The sequence below is a fragment of the Alligator mississippiensis genome, chromosome 12 (genome assembly GCF_030867095.1).
Source record: "Alligator mississippiensis isolate rAllMis1 chromosome 12, rAllMis1, whole genome shotgun sequence".
Lineage (NCBI taxonomy): Eukaryota > Metazoa > Chordata > Crocodylia > Alligatoridae > Alligator > Alligator mississippiensis.
The window spans coordinates 3,753,014-3,775,198 of record NC_081835.1 but is presented as its reverse complement, the minus strand read 5'-3'; the positions used below and the strand labels follow the sequence as shown (position 1 = coordinate 3,775,198).

At 44.7% G+C, this 22,185-nt stretch overlaps 1 protein-coding gene and 2 long non-coding RNA genes across 7 annotated transcripts in view; 1 reads left to right on the top strand and 2 right to left on the bottom strand.

Moving 5' to 3' along the window:
• ADAMTS9 (ADAM metallopeptidase with thrombospondin type 1 motif 9) overlaps positions 1-22,185 on the top strand; it is a 109,622-nt gene that overhangs the window by 68,320 nt on the left and 19,117 nt on the right. For 3 of the 4 annotated variants that reach the window (XR_009455874.1, XM_059715417.1, XM_059715416.1), the window contains exons 29-30: positions 9,850-10,017; positions 16,973-17,146. Coding sequence is in view for 3 of the 4 variants with exons in the window: in XM_059715417.1 (XP_059571400.1) it covers positions 9,850-10,017; positions 16,973-17,146 (342 nt within the window). In the remaining variant the exon portion in view is untranslated. The remainder of the gene's footprint in view (positions 1-9,849; positions 10,018-16,972; positions 17,147-22,185) is intronic. The other variant, XM_059715418.1, reaches the window with a different exon arrangement.
• LOC109286199 (uncharacterized) lies at positions 88-9,855 on the bottom strand. Of its 2 annotated transcripts, none has more exons than XR_002094151.2 (2): positions 7,099-9,855; positions 88-6,056 (listed from the first exon to the last, which is right to left on the bottom strand). It is a non-coding gene; the product is annotated as an uncharacterized LOC109286199 (long non-coding RNA). The 2 variants fall into 2 exon arrangements; XR_002094153.2 differs by having other exon boundaries at positions 9,181-9,855.
• Positions 10,012-21,409, bottom strand: LOC132244461 (uncharacterized). The gene is made up of 3 exons (XR_009455875.1): positions 20,926-21,409; positions 16,955-17,640; positions 10,012-13,714 (listed from the first exon to the last, which is right to left on the bottom strand). It is a non-coding gene; the product is annotated as an uncharacterized LOC132244461 (long non-coding RNA).

Genomic DNA, 22,185 nt, shown 5'->3' with positions numbered 1-22,185 from the left:
TCACGTACTGGTCCCTGGTGCATATTGCCATGACTGGGAACAGAGAGATATTATAGTTTTATCAGCAAAATGATTTCAGGCGGTAGGGTAGGTACTGCCTTCAGTTTTATTTGCTGCAGTGGCTGGCTCATCTGTGGATACATATGGAGTCTGATTTCATAACGAGTTAATCCTCATTCCACTCTGCAGGAGGAAAAAAAAATGAATAAAGCAGCAGCGGCTGTCACTTGTCTACCAGGGACCATTTGTCTCCCCAAATGCTGATTACCCAGACAGTAATTTAAACGTGTGCTAGATTGCAAAAAAACCCGTTGAGAACAGGAACATGGAAATAGATTTTTCTAAGGATGAGGTACAAGATGCGTGTCTTCAGGTCGGATCACAGGGCTGGGATCTTTGCAACCTGTTTGCCCGTGTCGCCAATTTATACCCTAGACTGCAATAATAGCCGTTTGCTCCTTGCTTAAGTACTGGCAGCAAGGGCAAGACGTTCCTGTTTTCTCTACAAACGGACATGTGTTATTGTAAGGGAGGTTCACCATATTTATAATTTATGTATTGACTCTTCAGTTCTGTTGGTAATGCAACAGGGCGGCACATCTCACTGCAAAGCCACTTAAGGCTTATTCATGGCATTTTGTACTAACTTGGAGATAAGGCCAGTGGGTTTGCTGCATGCATCATAATTTGCTCCATACAAAGGACCATACGCCGGGCTTTGGAAGGGGTTTGATCAACAGCGTCTTTTCATGTAGAGGAGGGAGTGGGGCTCCCTCTATAACTCTGGACTATGCAGTCAGTCTCTTGTGCCTTGGTTCTTCCTCTGTAACGGGGAGGGGAGTTTGTTAGCACCCATCCTCTACCAGCTCGCCTATTTAGGATGCGGGCTGTTTGGGACAACTGGTCTTTTTTTCCCCCCCAGTGTGTTTGCATAGTGGCTAGATCCACGAAGCCACCTTCTTGAATGGGACCTCTACAATACAAGTGGTTTCTCCTAATAAAGAAAGCAAAGGGTTAGTTAGAGCTACTCGAACTGAAGCCTTCTTAAAGCATGTTCATTACTTCTTCTTTAAGCTCCCGTAAGCACAGACTCCTTCGGGCCCCATCGTACCAATTTACACAGCATCTGGTTACGGCAGCACAGTCCTGCCTATGCAGCCTGGTTGGCTTCGATACCCGGTGTGTCATTATACAGAACATTATACAGAGCATAACAGCATGGGGAGCAGGTTGCCACAGACAGCAATAGCTACTGAACCCAGGGCACCCTTTGAAAACGAACCAGGAGAACTTCTGCAAGGAAATATGGCAGGTTACAAATGTTATACGGGTGCTGTAAGGAGAAAGATAGGCTAGCTTTGTCCTGTACGACAGCATATTGAGAACGACCGCCCTTGGATATGTATATTTGAGTCTCGATCCAAAGCCCAATGGAGAATTTTGTGGCTAACTGAATGATATTTGCCCAGGCCACATTTTTCCCCGGTGTTCACTAGTTTGGGTTGCAGGTGCCTGTCGTTAGAGGCATAAGCCCTGCTGCGTCAGATTCCCCAACTGAAATTAATGATGATTTTTTTTTTTTTTGCTTGAAAAATGGGTCAATTGAGACATGTGAAGGGCCTTGTTGCAAAAATGTAGGTGATATTTTCATGGCGGCAGGTTTTTTTTCATCAACCTTTGAAATTGCAACGAAAGGTCCCATTGAAAACAGCATAGAAACCTTACAGCCTGCTCCTCCTGCCTCTACTCCTGATGCATAGATTGGGGTTGGGGACGGAGAGGAATGGGTTGCATGGTTAAACTACTATCCGCTGGCTAGAAAACCAAAGACATCAAATTATTTTGATGATAGGGGATTAGAGTAGCTCGCCTTCTAGATATGCAAGCAAAAGCTGCCCGCATTCATACTCAAGGAAGCCAATCAAATGCAGCAGGGAGACAAGTTGGTCTGCTGTGCTTTTCAGCATATCTGCTAGACAAATAAAAGGAATAAAGGTTTTTTAGCATCTGGCATGTGCAGTGTCTTTCATTTGCAATACAACCCCCCCTTCATACCTATTCATTTTTCATTCCTCCCATTTCTCGTACAGTGTCGATGGCAGCGGTCGCAACCTTATTAGATTCATAGCACCCATGGTTTGACTCGAGACACTCCCCATCACTGGTGTGAATTGAGCGGCACCCCATTCCAGACACTAGTTTCTTTATTGCAGGGCTCAGATCCTTGCACAGGGGACAGGGCAGTGGCCAGGCAGGTGCTTCAGCACCCTGGTTGAGAGTCACTGGCCCGTGGGAAGTAAAGTACGGTTTAAAAGCCTTGTCTAAACTCTGGTGCCCCGGAATAAATGGGAATTTTTGTCTCTACCACTGCTTCATTTGCTGTCTCCGTAGGATAAAGATAACTCTCTCCATTTCACATGTAAATACCTTGCATATCGTCTGGTCCGCTACCCGCCTCTGACACTGGCTGCAGAAGATGTAACAGGAACACCACCAGTGCCACAAATGTGGGATAGTTTTATATGAATAATAATGCATCTAATCAAGCATGTGCCTACCTTTTAAGCAGGTGACTATTCAATGGAATTGCTCAGATGCTTGAAGTCAGGCACGTGCTACAATACCTGGCCAAATTGAGGTCCACAAAACCCTTGAGCACTGCATGTTTGTGGAGACTGTATATTGAAAAAAAGATTTCAATAACTATTAAGATTTTCAATCTGTGTCCAGCTGGGCAGAATTGATTCTTATCGTTGTGTGACACTTAATGCTGAACGCAGCAAATCCTGGACCAGGTTTCCAGCGCATCTCATTGCAAGTGGCTCAGTTTGGCTGCACTAATGGGGGTAGTTAAATGCAACTGCCCGCCACGGTCTGGCAGCAGTTGGAGTGGAGACGGCCACCTGAAAATCGGGAGTGTTTTATCTAGCAGAGGCAAGAACATAACGAAGAAACGTAAAGCTTGTGAATTTTCCCCTTTTGTTTCACTGCACGCTTTTCAGCGACGATTCTTGGAAAGGGGACGCGGATGCTTGCAATTAATATCATCCAAGAAGGGTGGGAATTTAAACCTGCAGGGATTGTTTTTAATTTCTTCTGAAAAGTTGCTCCTGGCAGAGTCTGATAAGGATCTTTTTCGTCTGGGTCTTTTCCCTCCTTTCCTGAGAGATCTGATTACCGTTATCTTTGGGCATCCCTTTGGTGATCATTGCAGCTTGCTTTCATTATATCTGATACCTCCCAAACTGCCAGACTTTTGCACGGTGTCTGTAAAAAGCAGCCCGAGCAGCTTTCTTTGACATCATGTTTCTATGTAGAATTAACTGTATTTCTGGTGGTATTTAGCTATTCTGCACTGAAGTTAGCTGGTTGTATGCAGGTAGGGTGAAGGATATGGAAACTATAAGTTCAAATGGCCAGCTCTTGATAACATGCATAAACCTACTTGCAGGCTCTTAAGCCCATAAGTGATTCTAATTTTTGTGTCTTTTGCATTGAAAAGCTTGTTTAACTCTATGCCAACTAATGCAGTTGGTCCAATAAAAGGTAGCACCCAAAGAAATTCTTGCCTCTTGTATAAACCTTGAGTAACCTAAAAGGACTTCCCCATCGGAAGTCCTGGGATCTGCTGCAGTCTTCCCCTTTTAGAGGAACCTTAATAAAGAAGTTGCCTCTTCTCTTCCAGAGTCTATGAATAGGAAAGGCCGTATGTAAGAAATAAGCCGGCACAATTCACGCATACTTGGTAAATGAAGATTATCTTCCTAATGCTTGAACTCTGAAACGGAAAGCAAATTTCTGTGGAAATGAAAATGCCAGTCCAACAACAATAGAATAGGATATTGCATTGCAGAAGGTGCTTGCTTTGCAATCTGAGTTACAGTTGCATGGACCTGCATAATAAGGAAGTGTTTTTAGTTTTGCTTAAGTATATTCAATTCAGATTTTTTTTTTAAAAAAAAGCAACTTAAAAGATGCCTATTGAAGGCTCTGGACACCTTAATGTAATTCATCATAAATACAATTAAATTAAATCTAAGCCCAAAAGAATTGATTCTGAGCTTTTTAGGGACGTCACTGTGTTTTTATTCTATGTGCCAAGCACTAGGCATGGTGCTGGTAGTATTATTTCATGATTTTTAATGTAGTGGACATAGCTTCTTTATTACAACACTGTTCCTCTGTGCTTATTTTTTTCCACCCCAAACATTGCCACAATCTGCTTGAGTCAGAGATGCAGAAAGGGGAAAGTTAAACTAGAAATCAGCCTCCACAGGGATTTGAGAGAGAAGCAGCCACGTAGTTTCATTTCTGTGCTGCCACGGATAAGATCCAGGTTACGCTCCTGATCTGACAGCCGACTCAGCCTGATGGTAGTGGAGCGGGACTGTTTGCTACTCACAAGCCCCTTTGCAGGTGTACAGACAGGAAGGATTTTTGCAGCATGTGGTTGGTGTCAGGGAGTAAAAGGCTTGCAAGAAAGGTTCATGCTTCATTTAGGCAAGCATCTAAGACTTTTTTTTTTTTACCTTAGAATGGCCAATACTGCCAAATTTTGACTTGCTTCCTGCTCATTTCATGGGAGTGATTTCATTTTGCACTGGTACAGCTCCAATCAGTAGTTGGCCCTTAAAACCCTGTGTTTGCATCTCATGTCCATGGAAGCTGCATCTGCAAACCAGTTGCTGTGGCTCACGCTAACTTTCTGTGTTGTGCACTTTCCCACACGGAGGGCAGCTTTCCATGTAGCTTGAACCCTGAAATGTTGCAGATCAACGTGACAAATTTTGCACCCTCCCTTTGGACCAACGGGAGCGTCCTCCTAGGATTTAGGCATCGTTTTCATTATGACGTTTGTCTAGGATTGGAAACGGGCGTTTCTGGAGGGGACTTTTCAACTGCAGTCGAGTGAGCTCACAGCTTGGGCGAAGGATGGGCGTGATCGGTTGGGAAAACCGTCCTTTAAGATCAACAGGCCCTATTAGCATGAGAATGTCGGCTCTACCTCTGGGGCTGGATCCAAAGATTATTTAAGTCAGTAGGAGTCTTTCTATTGACATCCGTGAGCTTTGAATCGAACCGTTATTTCACAAAGTGCGAGTGCCTAAATTATACCCCTGTCCCCATTACTTTGAAGTGTTTTCCACCAAAAACCCGTGAAGAAGTGTTCTTTGTCCACTTCGTATGCTTTAAAATAGACAAGGTCAAAGCTTACCTCACCGTGGCATTTTAGCTGACAAACCCTGTAAGCAGATGGCCTTGTTTCAAGCTGTGGGAAGAGTCCTGTTAATGAAATGCAAAGTTCTTCCACTGTTAGAAATGAAAGATTAGTCTGAGCGTATCACCTCACTGAGCAGCATCCATAAATCAGAGGTACAGCTTATTTTCTGCAGGTAGCCCACATATGCTTCAAATCTGTGCACCCTGTAAAGGTTGGAAATACTGGAGAAGAATTCAAAAGCAGGTATAATGCATGCTCTGTGAAAAGGCTTTTCAGTCTCAGACCCTTGGTGGCATTTGATTATCCGTCCTACCGTCACGTCTGCCTGCATGGAAGAGCGTATGATTCAGAATGTGTGTGAAAGCAGATATGTGTGTTGGATCCACCTATGCATATGCTCAGCTGTCTATTTTTAATTTATATATATTTGTAAAAGACCGCAAACACAATCAGTGCCAGATATCAGCTTGAGGTGTTATATTCAAGCATAAGCAAAATTTGCCCAATGTAACAAGTAACTTTGGACGTGCAAATATACCTGCACATCTGTGTTTTTCTCAGAAGGAGAAAAGTACCATCTAATAGTTAGAGCATATCTCTTGGACTGGCATCCTACGGCAGGAAGAGATTGCTGCATTACATGTACAACCTCAGCTCGCTAAGCACCTTGTCCCTAGTATGGGACACAGATCCTTTCTCTGCCACAGTTTAACCCGGCTGTAAAATGGGAATGCAAATACCAACCATACCTGCTTGTACCGCTGTTCTTGCAATAGTTGCTGGAGGCTTTCAGACCCTCAGAACAGCGCTGTGTGTCAGCGCAGTGTTATTCCTGCTGTGTAATAAATGGTAAGGGAAAAATATTTGAAAAAATTGCAAATAGGAGACATGCTTTGACACAGACTGGACGGGTAAATACTAAGCAACTATATGACTAGGAGCAACGCCCTCATCCTGCAACAGGGGAAGTGTCTGACTATGAGGGTAGTTTGAATAGCCTACTTAGAAATATTGCAGAACCTCCATCCCGGGAAATTTTCAGGGGTAGGTTAGACAGACATGTGACTGGGCTAGTTTAGTCCGGGAGGACCCTGCTTTGAGCAGAGGGCTGGACTAAATGACTTCATGAGGTCCCCTCCAGCCCTACTTTTCTGTGCTCCTATGACTTTTTTCATGTTATTCTCACTGTTTTGTTTTGCAACCAAATCACCATTCCTTGTGCAGAATACCTACTGAAGAGAGTCAAAGTTATAGCGATGGCAAAATTTAGTACAAAGAGATTAAGCAGAAGCATAGGAAGTGAGGGCTGGAAGGGAGCTCAGGAGGTCACATCTAGTCCAGCCCCCTGCTTAGACAGGATCAGCCCCAACTACATCATCCCAGCCACGACTTTATCAACTTGCATTTTAAAAACCTCCAAGGATAGAGATCCCACCATCTCTCTGGGTGACCTGTTTCACTTCTTTACTACCTTCCTTATGAGAAAGTTTTTCCTAATATCCAACCTCAGCTTGCCTTGCTGCAACTTGAGCCCATTGCTCCTTGTTCTGTCATCTGCCCCCACTGAGACCAGTCCAGCTCCATCCTCTTTAAAACCACCCTTCAGGTAGTTGATGGCTGCTATTAAATCCCCCCTTGGTCTTCTCTTCTCCAGACTAAATAAACCCAGTTTTCTCAGTCTCTCTTTACCAGTCATGTCCCCAAGCCTCCAAACCATTTTTGTTATTCACTGCTGGACTCTCTCCAATTTGTCCACATCCTTTCTGTAGTGGATAAGAGCACTGGAAAGCACTTGGCTATAACCATGCTTGTGCCCAGCCATGTTTAATTTTTAATTGCATTTGCTTTGAAGTTGGGTTATTTTAAGACTGGGATACAGTTTTCATCAAAACGTTGAGTTTGCTGTAAGCGCTCTGCAGCCGGCTAAAAAAAGAAGATGGTATTTTCGTGGTGGATCCATTCCTGCTGTTGACATTTGAAACTTTGGCAAAAGCAGTCAGGCAAAAAAAAAACACTTTTTTTTTTTTTGCTGAAATTATTACAGCAAAAAAACCCCCAAACTGTAATAATTTCGAACCCTCCTTGTTTTGGAAAAAGTGACTGCCGTGAGGCTGTGTTTGAATGCAAGCCTCTGCAAGGTGCTGGTGGGCACATGAACAGTTACTGCAGGGCAGCTGATGCATGGAAGGACCCAACTCCCTATTAATTCACTATAAATTATGGATTTCTTCTTACTTTCTGTTGCCTTGCAAGATAGACACATTGCACAACACAGAGGTTGATGTAGGTGGAGAGTCCATTGGGTGAGAACCTAAATATTAGGTGCTAGACCTCTACTTTTTGCAGCCAGTAAACATCTGTAGTCTCTTTTTTTTTCAAGAGCAAGGGTTGGTGTTGACCTCAGGTTTTCCATTCCCCATGCCCATTTGTTGTATGATCCTTCATTCTTGCTCTGGGGCAGTTGCATTTCTGCATCGCATTGGAGTCTGCAGGTTCAGGTCAGGTACCACTCCAACTGAGTGCATGTTTCAAAGTTGGGTCTGTAGTTTGTAAAGCAGTTGAGGGTCCTCTGGGATGAAAGGAGTCTGTGCAATGGTCTTTGTCAGGCTCCTGTGGTCATCATTAGGCATAAAGGAGCAGCTTTCTGGCCACTCTGACCAGTGCATTTTCCAAGTGAGGGGCAGGCTTGAGAAACATGAATCTGAACTTGCTCAAAAACCAGGGGTGTTCAGGTTTTGGTGTTAACATGTCATAGTAGAAGAAGGTTTTGGCGTTAACATGTTATAGTCTTATAGTGAGCATGTATAAGGTTTTGGTTTTAACAGGTCATAGTAGAAGATTTTGGTGTTAACGTGTTATAGTGACTGGGCTAGAGGCCAGGTCTAGACCTAGACTTGCATACACTGTTTGCATCTTGGTGGCCTTCTTGCTGTAGGGCACCAAGGACTGGGAGATCTGGGTTTAGCACCATGGACTTCCTGTAGGATTTTGGGCAAGTCAGGTCAAGCCAGCCCCACAAAGGCGTGCAGGTGCCTACCTCCCATGGACTTCCCTCTCTTTTATTTCAATAGAAGTTATGAACCCAAACTCCCAGACCCACTATATTGAACCCTTAAATCCTGCTCATCCCTATCCAGACGAGTGCCTAAGTACACAACTGTGGCCTACAAAATGTCTAGGCCTATATTTCTGACCTTGGCTTATATCCTTTGTTGCCTCTCTGTAGTTTCTTTTATCAGCTCTTCAGGGCAGTGATTCTCTGACTCCTTGTTTGTGCATATCTAGTGGAACAGAGTCTGAACGATGCTTGGGGCTGCTGGGCAGGACTGTAATTAAATTATTAACAGATGGGGTTGGGCCTGATCAAATGTTAGATCTAGTGTCTGTACGAAGCTCATACATATACAATCTTCATCCCCCCTCCTCCCCACAATCCTCTTATTTCCAAATGGTGTTGGGGGGGAGGAGGATTTGAGCTGGAATTTTAGTTCTTAGCAAAAATACAGAGTGACTTGAAAAGGAAAAAGGAGTCTCCAGGTTTGTGAGGCTTTGTATGTCTCCGCTGCCCCGTAGTCCTTCTCTTCTTAAAAAAAAAACCAAGCACAGGAGAATGGTTATGTAGCGAGATCACCGAAATAGCATGTTTGCGCTGAAGGATTAAACCAGGATGTTTGTGGTATAACATGTAATGACTTGCATAACATGTAATGAAGAAATTGAAATGGAGGCTCTCGCTGCGTCCTGCTGAGTAAGAGGTTTGTTCTACAAGAAACTGTCATATTAAATTCTTGTCCAGACCTCTTTGGATTCCTAAATCTTTTGGAGGAGACTAATCTGAAATCAAAGTGAGGTTGCTCAGGGTGAGCATGCCAGAAGTGGTCACATTTGAAAAAGTTCAATGAACCTGCAGAGAGAGGTTGAAATTAGTCGCTTCACTAGAAAGCGTCCAGCCAACCTACCTGCTGATTTGCTTTCTGCTTTGATTCTTCCAGCTCTGCCTTCTCGCCACCTTTTGTGTTGTTTTCCCAAAGCATGCATCTTAAGTGGGAGCTTCTCAGTATTTATTTAATGAAAAACAAACCGTCCGCACTTGTTTGGTGCAGGGGAAACCAAATACAGCTTTAATCACGTAAAGTTCGGGTTTGTTTTTCCACTGTTTTGCCCCCTTCAAAGTCGTGTACAAGTGCGAGCGACATTATTATTCTGATTAACCGTCATGGCACAGCATTTAATGATTCTGCAGTAAGATAGGCCCTTGTCAGGACTGCATCCTCGGTTCCTGGAAATCAGCTTTTCTCCTTTGAACTCACTGGAGCGGCACCAAGCTACGCCAGCCAAACATCTCACCCGAAACGTTGTCTTCCTGCTGAATACCAATTCCTGTCTTGAGTGTGATATTTGGACATGTCTGGCTTGCACCGAAGAGTAGCACACAGTCCCTGCTAGAAATTGAGGCTGTTTCTTCTGGGCTCTTCTGGCTTATCAGTTGTACCCCCTTGGCCCCCACTGGCAACACGATTCTGGGCCCATCATATTTAGTCTGAAAGCTTGCTTTTTTTCACATGCACACACATAACAAGGTAGATCTATGTTAAAACCATTCCTCTTTTTTTTTTCCCCATTCCCAGTGCTCTGTCTCTTGTGGACGGGGACACAAACGCCGAACTGTCTACTGCTTGTCCAAGGAAGGAAACCATTTGGAAGACGATTATTGCAAACACCTGCCCAAACCAAACGTGGAAAGAAAATGCCGCGGGGGAAGATGTCCGAAGTGGAAAACAGGAGACTGGGGACAGGTAAGATCCTATTGATTATTTAGATGCTCCTGATCTGCTGGATCATTTAGGGCCTAGGTACCTCCTCCTTTCAGTCCTTCTGCAGGCTTTGGAGTGCACATGGTCTGAGTTAGATGCTAAGCTGATGTAAATGGGTCTCACTCCATACGTGGCAGTGGAGCTGCACTGATTTACGTCACCAGAGGATGTAGCAAATCTGTTTGCATGTGCAGGAAGGTGGTCAGTGGGTAACAAAGCAGTCCTGGCTCTCAGTTTCTTAAGCTGCTGCTCAAAGAGGACTCGGTGTGTGAGACTAACCCAAATCTGATGAAGCCCAGTCATCCTTCTTTTATTGCAGCGTCTAGCACAGGGGCAGGCAATTATTTCGGGCAGAGGGCCGCTTACTGAGTTTTGGCAGGCCATTGAGGGCTACATTTCCCTCTCTGGTGCAGGGAAGTGGGAACATCTCCATGGTCCCAGGCTAGAAGCCTCTGCTAGGCAGGGGTTTCTGGTTGTGGGGGCAGGGCTGGGCAGACCTTGCTGCTGGGTCCTGCCACCAGCTTTCTCTGGGTCCTACTGCCCCTGGCTCTTGTCATCTTTGACAGGCAGCTAGGAGCAAATAAATAGGAGTTTTCTCAAATTTTTAGGGGCCCCGCAAACCGGATAGAATGGCCTGGCATGCTGGATCTGGCCCCCAGGCTGTATTTTGCCCACCCCTGGTCTAACATGAAAGCTGCCACTTCTCATTTTTACTAGAAAATGGAGCTATTTAGGAACAAACAACCTTCCTAAATATACTTCATATAATGAACATCCATTCATTAAAAACATACATTGTTGTCAACCTTTTCCTGCCAGTTGCATGGCGCCGTGCCCACATCAGTTAGCCTCGCTTTGTAAAGAGCCCAGGCTTTGTGTTTCAAGTTGCGCGGATGTGGAAAAGCTTGGCTTTGGTTCAACCTATGATTTGCTGTGTGTACCTTAATCTTTTTGCAGGTCTTTCTTCACATTGCTTTCCCATGCTCCAGTATTGAAAAATAATTCTTTATTTTCAATAGTTCAGTATTCATATTTCTATATTAATGGATTATTTCAGGCCCAAAGATATCCTTCTATTTATTGTATTTGTGCCGCTCCTTTTTTTTGTTTTTTTGTTAACACTGCTAAAATCTTTTTAAATAACATTTCACATTTTCCACAACACTCAGCTGCATCTTGAACCCTTTGCCTCGTGTTTTTTCTGCCTATCAATCTTGATTTCTGCATGTACTTTGCCAGCGTGCTAATCCGCAGAATTATTGAAGATCGAAAACTAAATGAACTGTTAACTTGTAAAATGTCCCATTCTGTCACAGTCTTGCTTTCTCTGCCACATTAATGCAAAAGGCCGGGAATCTTGCTGTATGCTTCCTCTGTTAAAAAGTAAACCAGGAACATATTGATATGCACACACAAACATACAATCCCTATTAATACTTGTATACACAATTGTTATCTGATGTCAAGTATCTGTTAAAAAAACCAAAACCCAATGTTTTCATGATTGTTTTCAGAGTTGGGTTTTTTTTTTCCTTTTCATTTTGAAGAACTAGTAGTCCAGTATTTGCCTTTCTTAGCAAAAAGGATAGCCAGACATTTGTCATTTAGGTTTAGTGGTCTTGCAAAACAATGTGGAAGGGTTTGAGAGAGCCCTGCAGGACTCAGAAAAGACTTGATTTTGTCCAAAACCCTACAAGGAGAAGAAGAAATAAGACTATTTAGTGTCTCAATACATCAGCTGTGCACCATATTAAAAGTGACTGCTCCAGAAAGCAAATTTTTTGCAGCTAATAAAAGTAAACACACTAATGTAATGGTCTGTTGATTGCTTAAAAATATGTTAACTTTAATTGATAAAAATAAGTGTGTTAGAATTCAAAGCATTCCTTTCCGTCAGGATTTAATTGTATACAATTTGAAAAAGAAACCCAAGTTAATAAGAGTCTGAGGTGATTTATGGCCCAAGGTAATCTCTTGTGACTAGGCAATTAAAGATTATTTGTATGCTAATGATCAGGCCCAGAATAGGCAAATCTTATCTAGCATAAGAGCTGGATTCTCAGCTGAGGCATCTCAGCTTAACTCCAGTGCAGCCAACAGCACGGCACCAGTTTAACCAGCTGAGGCTAGGGCCCGGAGACGTTAACCGTGCAAGGGAAGATAAAAATACGTCTCAACCCCAGGAAATTAGATCATTTAAAAATACCCAACAATGCCCTGACACAGCTCCTTTACGCTCGGCAGAGAAAATACCCCACTTGCTCGGCAGAGTGAAATGAGAGTTGAAGACAGCAAAACTCAGAGCAGTTAGCAGGCTCATGCCACAGGGACGGATACTTCACACTTCTGGAAGTGCCGTTTGTGCCTTGCAGGTGTCAAAATGGGAAGCGTATAAATAGCTGGACAATTGCTCTTCTTTTTCGCTTCATATCATGGCCTAAAGGCAGAGACGTTGGAAGAAAAGAAATGTAAATAGTCAGTGGCAGACATCCTGGCCAGATCCTCAGTTGGAGGGGAAACCAGTGGGCTTCCACCCAAACCAGTGCAGCTGTGAGGATTTGTCACAGTTGTATCCGGGGTGCCCCAAACATCTGCGCTCTATTTGTGCTCCAAAATGTCACTGGAAAGGTTAGAATGAGTTACGGACTTGCTTTCTGATCGGAGAGCAAACAAAAGGCATTGCTTTTATTCCCGTACCAGTTCCAGCACTGAACGTCCATCTACTGCAGTGGTTTACTGGGGGCTCGAAAGAGAAGAAGGCTTAAACCCACACGATGGCTTTGGTGCCTGCTAAAGTTATTGCTGGCTATTCTGGGCGCAGGACATTTTTAGGAGAGAGCCCAGGTATGGCAGCAAGACGGTAGCTAGAGACAGTGCACTGATGCACACCAGATTTGCTGGATGTGTGCATCAGTGGGTGTTGCACGGATGCTGGAGGTGCGCATCAGTGATGCACACCAGATTTGCTGGAGGTGTGCATCAGTGGGTGTTGCACGGATGTTGGAGGTCCGCATCGGCGATGCACACCAGATTTGCTGGAGGTGTGCATCAGTGGGTGTTGCATGGATGCAGGAGGTGCGCATCAGTGATGCACACCAGATTTGCTGGAGGTGTGCACCAGGGGGTGTTGCACTGATGCTGGAGGTGTGCATCAGTGACACACACTAGATTGGCAGCTGCCAAATCACCACAGGAGTGGGAAGGTGACCACCAGCTGTATATAGCCATTACAAAAGAAATGCAAAGCCCGGGCACTTTTCATGTGCCGTGAGTGTAGCAAAATGATGCAGTCCTTTGGCTCGAAGGGTGAGAAGTCCTGTGCTGCTGGAAATATTAGCAATGGGCATTTTAAGTTTGGGTACAGCACCAGTGGATAAACCCAGTGCTGTAGGATCGATCACCCCCTTTTGTAGCAGATAAAGCAGCAACAGTCTGGGAGAACTACAGCAGCTTTGTCACACAAATATGTTCTCATTGTCAGCACACACCCACCGTTTGTCGTGTGCACCCGAGGTGCTTTCCTTCGCCTTTTAGGCAATGCAAAATGAATGGTTGTAACAGGATAGCCCGAGTCGCTGCTATCATGGCGTGGTCCGTTCCCATGCGAGCGCTCTGATCTGCAATGGTTTGCATTGAGATTCTGGGAAGTTGTCTTCTAGCTAATTATGAATCCTCCTTCCTAGGGCAAAACACCGTGTAATGTATGTGTTAATCAGAAAGAAAAAGTCTCTCTCGGAAAGTAACTTGCGTTTTTTTAACTAAGAACAGCACTGAGATGTCAGATGCAATATGCTTAAGTAGTATCTCCGTGAATTAGGGTCAATAAAGATAAGCAGTCAAAACACCACTGCTTATTCTGTTGCTTGCTTATGTAAATTTGCTTTTAAATCTGGCCATCTATATTTACAAATGATTAACTGTTCTGATGCAGAAGTTTACCTGTTGCATTGTTTATGTCCTTTTCCTCCAAAGATAATGGAGAATTTGCACAGAACTACAGATACGCCTGTAGAAATGCTGAACGAGGCAGCAGGTTCGTCCTGCCCCACAGACAGATGTCAGTGTAAAGTCCAAAGGGTCCTGATCCTTCAGTACATGGAGTAGGGCCCATAGTGTCAGGCCTATTATGACTTGAGATTAAAACAGTCAGCAGGTATAAATCAGCATCCCTTCTTCTAAATCGGTAGAGCTAGAAAGGTACGTTTCACCGTTTGTTACAATAATCATTATTAAAATGAATATAGGGCAGGTTCTTGGTCTTAAATGGCGTTTAGAATAGTATAAAACTGCTGCTTTTAAGCCAGGGTAGATGCTGAAGTACGATCTGTACTTATACGTTACAAACAGACCGGCAGACACCTTTCAACTGCAGAGGGGCTTTAAATTTAAATCTGAAGCTCATTGAAGTCCATGGAGAGACATCCTGTGGACTTCATTCAGCTAAGGACCTTAAGTGCGGTCATCCTGTTGAAGGGTCTCTAGGTCAGTCTCTGTGGCCACCTCCTCCCTGTATTAGGGGAGTCATGAGCATTTAGCAATTATGCAAGGAGTTCCCCTTCTGCTCCTAGGAGCAGGTTTGGGAGCTGGTGGTGGCTGGCTTCCTTGCACAAGGCTTATTTGGATGCACTCGGGAGATCTGGACAGTCTGTTGTAGAGCGCTACAGAACTGCGATCCTGGCCGAGTCCATACAAACCTCCCACTCCAAGCAATTCTGGCAACTTTCTGTGCACCTGGAGTGAAGGGAGCACTGACTTCAAAGGGGTCAAGGTTTCACTCCCACTTGATTCAGTGGGGGTAGGATTTGACCCCCCAGTGCATGCAAGGGGGTCAAATTCCCCAAGGGGGTCTGTGCTCCAGCCTGGCTCTTGGATGATATTGCAGAAAAGGAAAGTTCAGTGAAGTGAAGTGCAGCCAGAAGGGTCTTTGGGTAAATCTGGTATCTTTTATTAAACCATCTAAATAGTTGGAAACAATTTATTTTAGCAAGCTTTCAGGTTTACAGACCCTTCACCAGGCTGAGGAAGCGTTAGGCACTGGACTTCTAGTGCTGCAAGAAGGCATCAGTGTCCCTGTTGGTATTGCATTTTTCTGCTCAATTCAAGCGAGCATTGGCTCAGCCCCGTCTGAGAGTGAGCTACAACTTGAACCCGTTCTACCGGTGTCAGTGCCCTCTTGGAAACGGGCTTTTTTTTAATGCCCAAGCACAAGTCATTGCAAAACATAGCAAGCGACTTGGGGTATGCGTTTCTCCAGCCATGTTTCCATTATTCAGCTTAACTCTCCCTTCTGGAATGCTTAAGATAAACAGGGCTGTTAATCACAATAGAAACATTACACCATATGGGAAGCATTTGCACACAGTCGTAGAAATCTGTGTTGCACTGCTTCTCCAAGTCAGACAAAAAACCCAACCTTTCATAAATATTTGCAACGAGGAGAATGTTCACACTCAGCTTTTCTTTGGTCCCGTTCGCTTGATGGCACGTTCAGAGACAGCAACGCCAGCGCTGCGTTACAGCCCAACACTTTTTAAAGCCGCTTGGAAGAGGATTCATTGCCCAGTTTAAATGGCTTAATTCCATTACTGAAGGGAGCTTACTTCTATGGGTATTAGACTAATGGATTATAAAATGATTTTCTCTGTATCTCGTGTATTAACACGGCCTTTTGTTCTAATTTCTCCCAGGCAGCAAAAGGTTAATCATAATACATGCATTGTAAGTGCTGTCCCTACACGTTTCCTATCTAAACCTTGTGTCAGGTATCCAGGTTGTAGCTGGATTGGTCTACAGAAAAAAGCATTCAGGACTCATGGTAGAGGTGATATCTTTTATTAGACCAACTAGATTTTTGCAAAAATCTTATGAAATCCGAACTTTCATTTCTACCCAGGAGAACTTTTACGATCTTTTCTCCAATGCCTGATGAAGGGTGTTTGTGCCCAAAAGCTTGCAATTAAAGATTTTTTTTTTTTTTGCCAAAATCTAGTCAGTCTAATAAAAGATATCACCTCTACCACGAGTCCTGAATGCTTTTGCTATCTAAACATTAGCCATCTTTTTCCACATTCATAAACTGTGCTTCGCGACCTAGTCAAATCATTATATCATGCTAAACAATTAAACAATTTATTGATCAGATAAATAATTTATAGTGTGAAATCGTAAGAAGGCGTGTAAGAGGAAAGAAACTGGTGGAAGTAGTGAGCTCTGCATAGCAAGATTTAAAAACCTGAAAAACATATTTTGCTGATCGTTCAAATCAGCCGCGCGTTATGTGGCTAGCAGGGAAAGTATTTATACCTCAATGAAGCAAATATGTGAAAATAAAGCAGCCCATTTAATAAAATGGGTCTATTTTCAGCCTGTGATAAGTTAGCATTTGTGTATGGGTGTCTATTGAAGGGAATTACAGAAATATTACACCTACCAATCTTTACTGCCCCAATTATATTATGCTGTCTAATTCATGCTTTTTCATTAAAGCTGTGCAGACTGCTAAATGAAGTTTCTTGTATCGTGGGGTTTATTTGTTTGAAACTATTTGCAAACTGCACTGAGCATTGCATACGGCTCCCTGCTGTCTCCGGCATTCGGGACGTTTGAATAATGCCCTGTCCCTAGAGATTTTTGTCGTGTGATCCTTTGATAAGTCCACTGACAACATCAGTGGCAAAACTCCCGTTCATTTTAGCAGAGCCAGGATTTCACCCTTTGTATTCAGATTTATTTAATTTATTTTTGCAAAATGTTTTCTAAGATAAAAGTTTAGAGAGTTTTTTTAAATGTCTGCGTGTGAACATTTGCTAAATGCAGAGTAGAGCATTATCTCTGCGGAAACCAGAGACCTCGGTCGTAGCACCAGAGAGCGCGTCGGAAGAATAAGGAGCAGAAGCTGCCGTGTAAAGCAGCGACTTACTTGTCTGTCCTGTCCTAGTGCTCAGTGTCCTGCGGGAGAGGCATTCGGCGGAGGAATGTGTATTGCTACACCGGCACTCAGAAACCAGCCGGGGAAGCTGACTGCCCTCAGTCCACGAGACCCGAGGCTGAACAGGGATGCCACCTTGCCGACTGTCCCGTTTACAGCTGGGAAGCAGAGGAATGGCAAGCGGTGAGTAGCAAGGGGCTGGAAGGGGCAGCTTCAGCTGTATTCAAAGCCCATGCAAGGCAGACCTTCTCCCTTACGTGTGCCAGTATCGCATTACTCATTGTGTGAAACATGAACCGCCGAGAGACGTAAAAGATGGTTAGCCGGCTGGGAAGATTATTGTCAGATGGCCAAAGTTTATGTGGAGCTGGGCTGCGTTTAGGTTGATGTCCAGCGGGCAGGAGAGAAAATGAGATGGTGATGCATGTAGATTGTTTCAGTATTTTCCCAAAGGGGCTGGAGGATGTCCCTGCATGCTGCAAGCTGCCGAGGGGGCTTGGTGCCATCTCCTCGAACTGAGTGCCCTGCACGTCCCTGCCAATGCTGGGCCTGACTCTGAGCTGTTCTCACCTTTGGGCCGCATTGTGCTACCCTGACACATGCTGAGGAGTAACTTTGTGTGGCTCCAAGAGTGGCAGGAAGCTGGGCATTGAAAAAAAAGCTGGCTCAGAAGAAATCTGGAAGAGATTGAGATGCCATAGTAAGCAAAGCTGGGCATTGAAAAAAATGACTTTCCTGTGCTGCCTGCATCTTTGTGGGCACTTCTATCCAGATTCTTCCTGATGGGCGTCCCTGTCTTGGCAGGTCCCTTCTTCCTCCACCCAAAAAGCCTGTGGTTTCAAACTTCCTTGCTTGGCTATACAAAAAACTAGAACTCTTGGTTCCAAAATGATACCTTTTATTATACCTACTGGGACATTGCAAGAAAAGTGTCCTTTCCTGCAAGCTTTCAGGATCAAAATCCCTTCATCAGGCTCTTTTCTGCAGCTTTTGGGATCAAAGTCCCTTCATCAGGCTCTTTTCTGCAAGCTTTCGGGATCAAAGTCCCTTCATCAGGTTCGTTTTTGCAAGCTTTCGGGTTCAAAGTCGCTTTATCAGGCTCTTTTCTACAAGCTTTCAGGATCAAAGTCCCTTTATCAGGCTCTACCCTGCAAGGTTTTGGGATCAAAGTCCCTTCATCAGGTTCATTTTTGCAAGCTTTCGGGTTCAAAGTCGCTTTATCTGGCTCTTTTCTACAAGCTTTCAGGATCAAAGTCCCTTTATCAGGCTCTACCCTGCAAGCTTTCGGGATCAAAGTCCCTTCATCAGGTTCTTTTTTGCAAGCTTTCGGGATCAAAGTCCCTTCATCAGGCTCTTTTTTGCAAGCTTTCAAGATCAAAGTCCCTTCATCAGGCTCTTTTTTGCAAGCTTTCAGGATCAAAGTCCCTTCATCAGGCTTGGCTTAGCTATAGGCAGAGCTGCACTCATATCTCCTGATCAGACATCATCAGTGCCCTAGATTGGGCACACTGAGGATCCCAGCAAGAACTGGGATGAGCCTGCTAGACACTGGTCAGGAGGAAGGATGGTGAAGGATGGTTCTGTTGTAGCCTCGCTGGGCCAAGAAATGTGCAAGAGTCAAAGTTATTTTGGGGAGGGAGATCTTTTATTGGAGCAGCTGCACGGTTGGGAGAGATGTTGAGTTACGTTTTCAAGCACCAAATGCCCCTCTTCAGTTTGGAGAAAACCAGATGCAGCTTGAGATAAATAGTGAATAGAACGATAGACTGGGAAAGCATCCTTAATGCACATTAAAAACAGCCTTCCTGGAGGAACAGAGCGGGGCTGTGCAAAGAGCAGGGCTCTTATCAGGGTTCGCTGAATGAGAAATGCAGTAGGAAGGATAAATTGGTCATTGGAAGAGCAAGACCATCCAGGATGGAAGAGAAGGAAGACATTTTCTCATAGAGGTCCCAAAGGACCTCTCATAGAGGTCTCCTGAGATATGCATAGGCTTTCATGAGCTGTGAAAGGACGTGCACGGAGCAGTGGATGGACTGGAGAGAGTGATTTGAATACAGTAGGTAGGAAGGGAGGAGGGGAGGAAAGCAATGCTGGGAGAGGCACCCATGCAAAGACCCCATAGGAGCAAAGGGGACACAAAAGCTAAGCCAGATAACAGCATAAGAGTCATTGTCCCTGTTTAAACCATCCTTAACACCTAACTGCGTCTTTCTTCCAAGTGTACCACGGGCATGTGGGAATAAAGCCACACAGTCCTCTTCGAGGTCTGCAGGGGGGAATGTAGGAAACCTGTTGAATTCTCATGATCTACCCAGCTTACAGGTTTCATCTGCCCAAATCCTGTGATTGAGCACTTAGGTTGGCACTTGAATTTGTTATATGGACATTCCCATGAGTGCCTGTCTGACTAAGTACAGGGTTTTTCTGCTTCTCAGGGCATCTGCCCATTCACAAATCAAGCTCGCTATGACCCAGAATGAAGGACACAAGAACGCGATGGATGCAAGGCGCTTATGGCACCAGAATAATTTATTTAAGAGCATTAATGAATAAATTTTCAGTAGCCCCCGTTTTGCACATCTGCAGTACGAATGAGAATACCCAGGGTGGGCTGGAGAGAGCACGGTGGGATGCCAAGGTATTTGCAAAGCATAACATAATCCAGGTATTTGCAAAGCATAACATAATCCAGGGAGGTCTGGTTGGGATGGTTTTAGGCCAGCTCGGAGTGGTCTGGCTGCGAACGCCTGAGACGTATATTTTGCAGCAGGCAACAGCGGAGAGAGATTTCTGACTGTAAAGAGTTTGGGATTCGGGGTTACCAGGGTCTGGCTTTATGAGAATGTATTTTCCCCTCCAGACCTTTTGCATTTCCCCCTTGGATCCTGATGCTAACCTTCAGGATGTGTCCCTAGGTCTGCCTCCAGGTGTGGGCACAGGATGCCAGCTGATATCGGTGTGAGCATGGCACACGGTAACAGCTTCAAACTGCACGCCCCGAAATCTGCAGAGAAGCTCCAGTGTGCTGTAAGCGTGTAAGATCAGGGCACACCAAGTCAGTGATGAAAATTCCCATTGCTGGAAGGGGATGCAGGATCAGGGAGAGGGAATAACTGCAACCAGGAGCCTAGCCATGTTTTCTTTACCCTGCAGGTCTTCTCCAGTGCTTCCGCATGGTAAAAAGGGCTCTTAAAGTCCAGACTAAATCCCTCGGGTCCCTTTCCACACCAAAGGGAGCTGAGTGTTAATGAGAGCCAGAGCTCCCTTGTTCAGGTTGCTGTAGCGCTACACACGAGCTCTAATCACTGGCAGAAAATGCTGCTGCCCTCAAACTTGCATTTTTGTGTCTATCACGCGGCCGTTTTTGAAAAAAGAAGTAAGAAAAAGAAAATTCACAGGCAAAACAAAGAGCATTTCAGCCCGATGCAGCATCCCCATTGCATTGCTCGCAGCTGATCTATTCCTGGGGTGATCTTTCCTTCCTCTGCTAGCTTGTCCTTGACTCATTAAAGGATGGGATACCCACATACACGTGTGACATTACCTAGTACACCTCACACCGCTGCTACTTTGGCCTCGTGGGGTCTGTTACGGACCAATTTAACCTGATGCCATTGGCAGGGTCACAATCTTAATGACATTCGAAGGTCCTACCGGGGCGCTAATCGTAATGCTACGGTTCCCAATGAACGATTCCAAGACAATGAGAAACACCGATGCAGGTTTACATCTGAGAAAGATTTGGCCCAGGACTTTCAAGGCTGACTTGGACCAGAAACAGAGAGGCAGAGCTGAAGCAGACGGCTGGCTCAGAAGAAATTTGGAAGCGGTTGAGATGTCATAGCAAACATCCTACGGCATTTGCACTATTACAGAGCGCTTTAAACTCATTCAACTCCTAAATTTCCCAAGCACTTAGCAAAGTAGGTCACCAAACAGCATGCAATCGCAGTACTTACCGAGTGCGGCAGTTAGCTCTGGAAGCAACTTCTCTTGCCTCTGATTTCCTCTCTTTCTTATTTTTGCAACTTTTCAGCAACAGGAGAGAGCCGCACACGCACACCCCCCTGCCAAGCCTTTTGTGGGAGGTGGATGTTGGATGGGTCACGTTGGTTTCCTAAAGGTTTCCAGGGCTCCCCAGCCCGCTGCGCGCAGGGGAAATCTCTACCATGTGACAGACCAGATTCCAAGGAAGCTTTGGTGGGGGGTGAGGAGGGTGGGCTGGAGCCGTCCTCGCCCATAAATAATCATTATTGGGAACATGCAGCAGATGTTCCCTGTTCGGCACTGACTCCTTTGTATCGGTTTCCAACTCGTTCCCTTTGAATAGCTTTTATTTTGTCTGATGTGCCGTTAAAACAAAGCGCCTCCTTGCCAGCTGCAAACATAGCCTGCGCGTTATTTATAGGGAGGAAGCAGAGATTGCGTTAGTCTGCGGTGGACAGGGAAGCCAAACAATACAAATAGCGTGGCCTGAAACACTATCACCGGGCTGCTACAGTCCTGATTTCTCTCTCTCTTTTTTGTTTTTAAAGAGAATCCGGCAAGCATTTTGTATATGTCTTTTTTTAATTTCATCCCCTGTGGTTGTGGCAGCGAAAGGAACGGGGAACTGACTGCACACCCTGGGCTGCTTTCTTGTTATATTGATGTTAATTAACTTGTCTCTGCTCTAACCCAACTGATGCAAGTCGGCAGAAAAGGACAAAGTGAGGATTGGGACCAGAAGGAAAAGGGCAGCGTTGATAGGGAAGGAAGGTTTCCATTCATCCTTCTGGATCGATGATGCCAAACTTGAAACTAAAATTAAATACATGAGTGGGGGGGAAATGTATGTGTGCGTGTGTGTGTGTATGCGTATACATATGTGTGTTTGTATGTATGTGTGTGTGTTTGTATATGTGTGTGTTTATGTGCGTATGTGTGTGTATGCGTATACGTGTGTGTGTATGTGTGTGTGTTTGTATGTGTGTGTTTATGTGCGTATGTGTGTGTATGCGTATACGTGTGTGTGTATGTGTGTGTGTTTGTATGTGTGTGTTTATGTGCGTATGTGTGTGTATGCGTATACGTGTGTGTGTATGTGTGTGTGTTTGTATGTGTGTGTTTATGTGCATATGTGTGTGTATGCATATACATATGTGTGTGTTTGTGTATGTGTGTGTTTATGTGCGTATGTGTGTATGCGTATACATGTGTGTTTGTATGTGTGTGTGTAT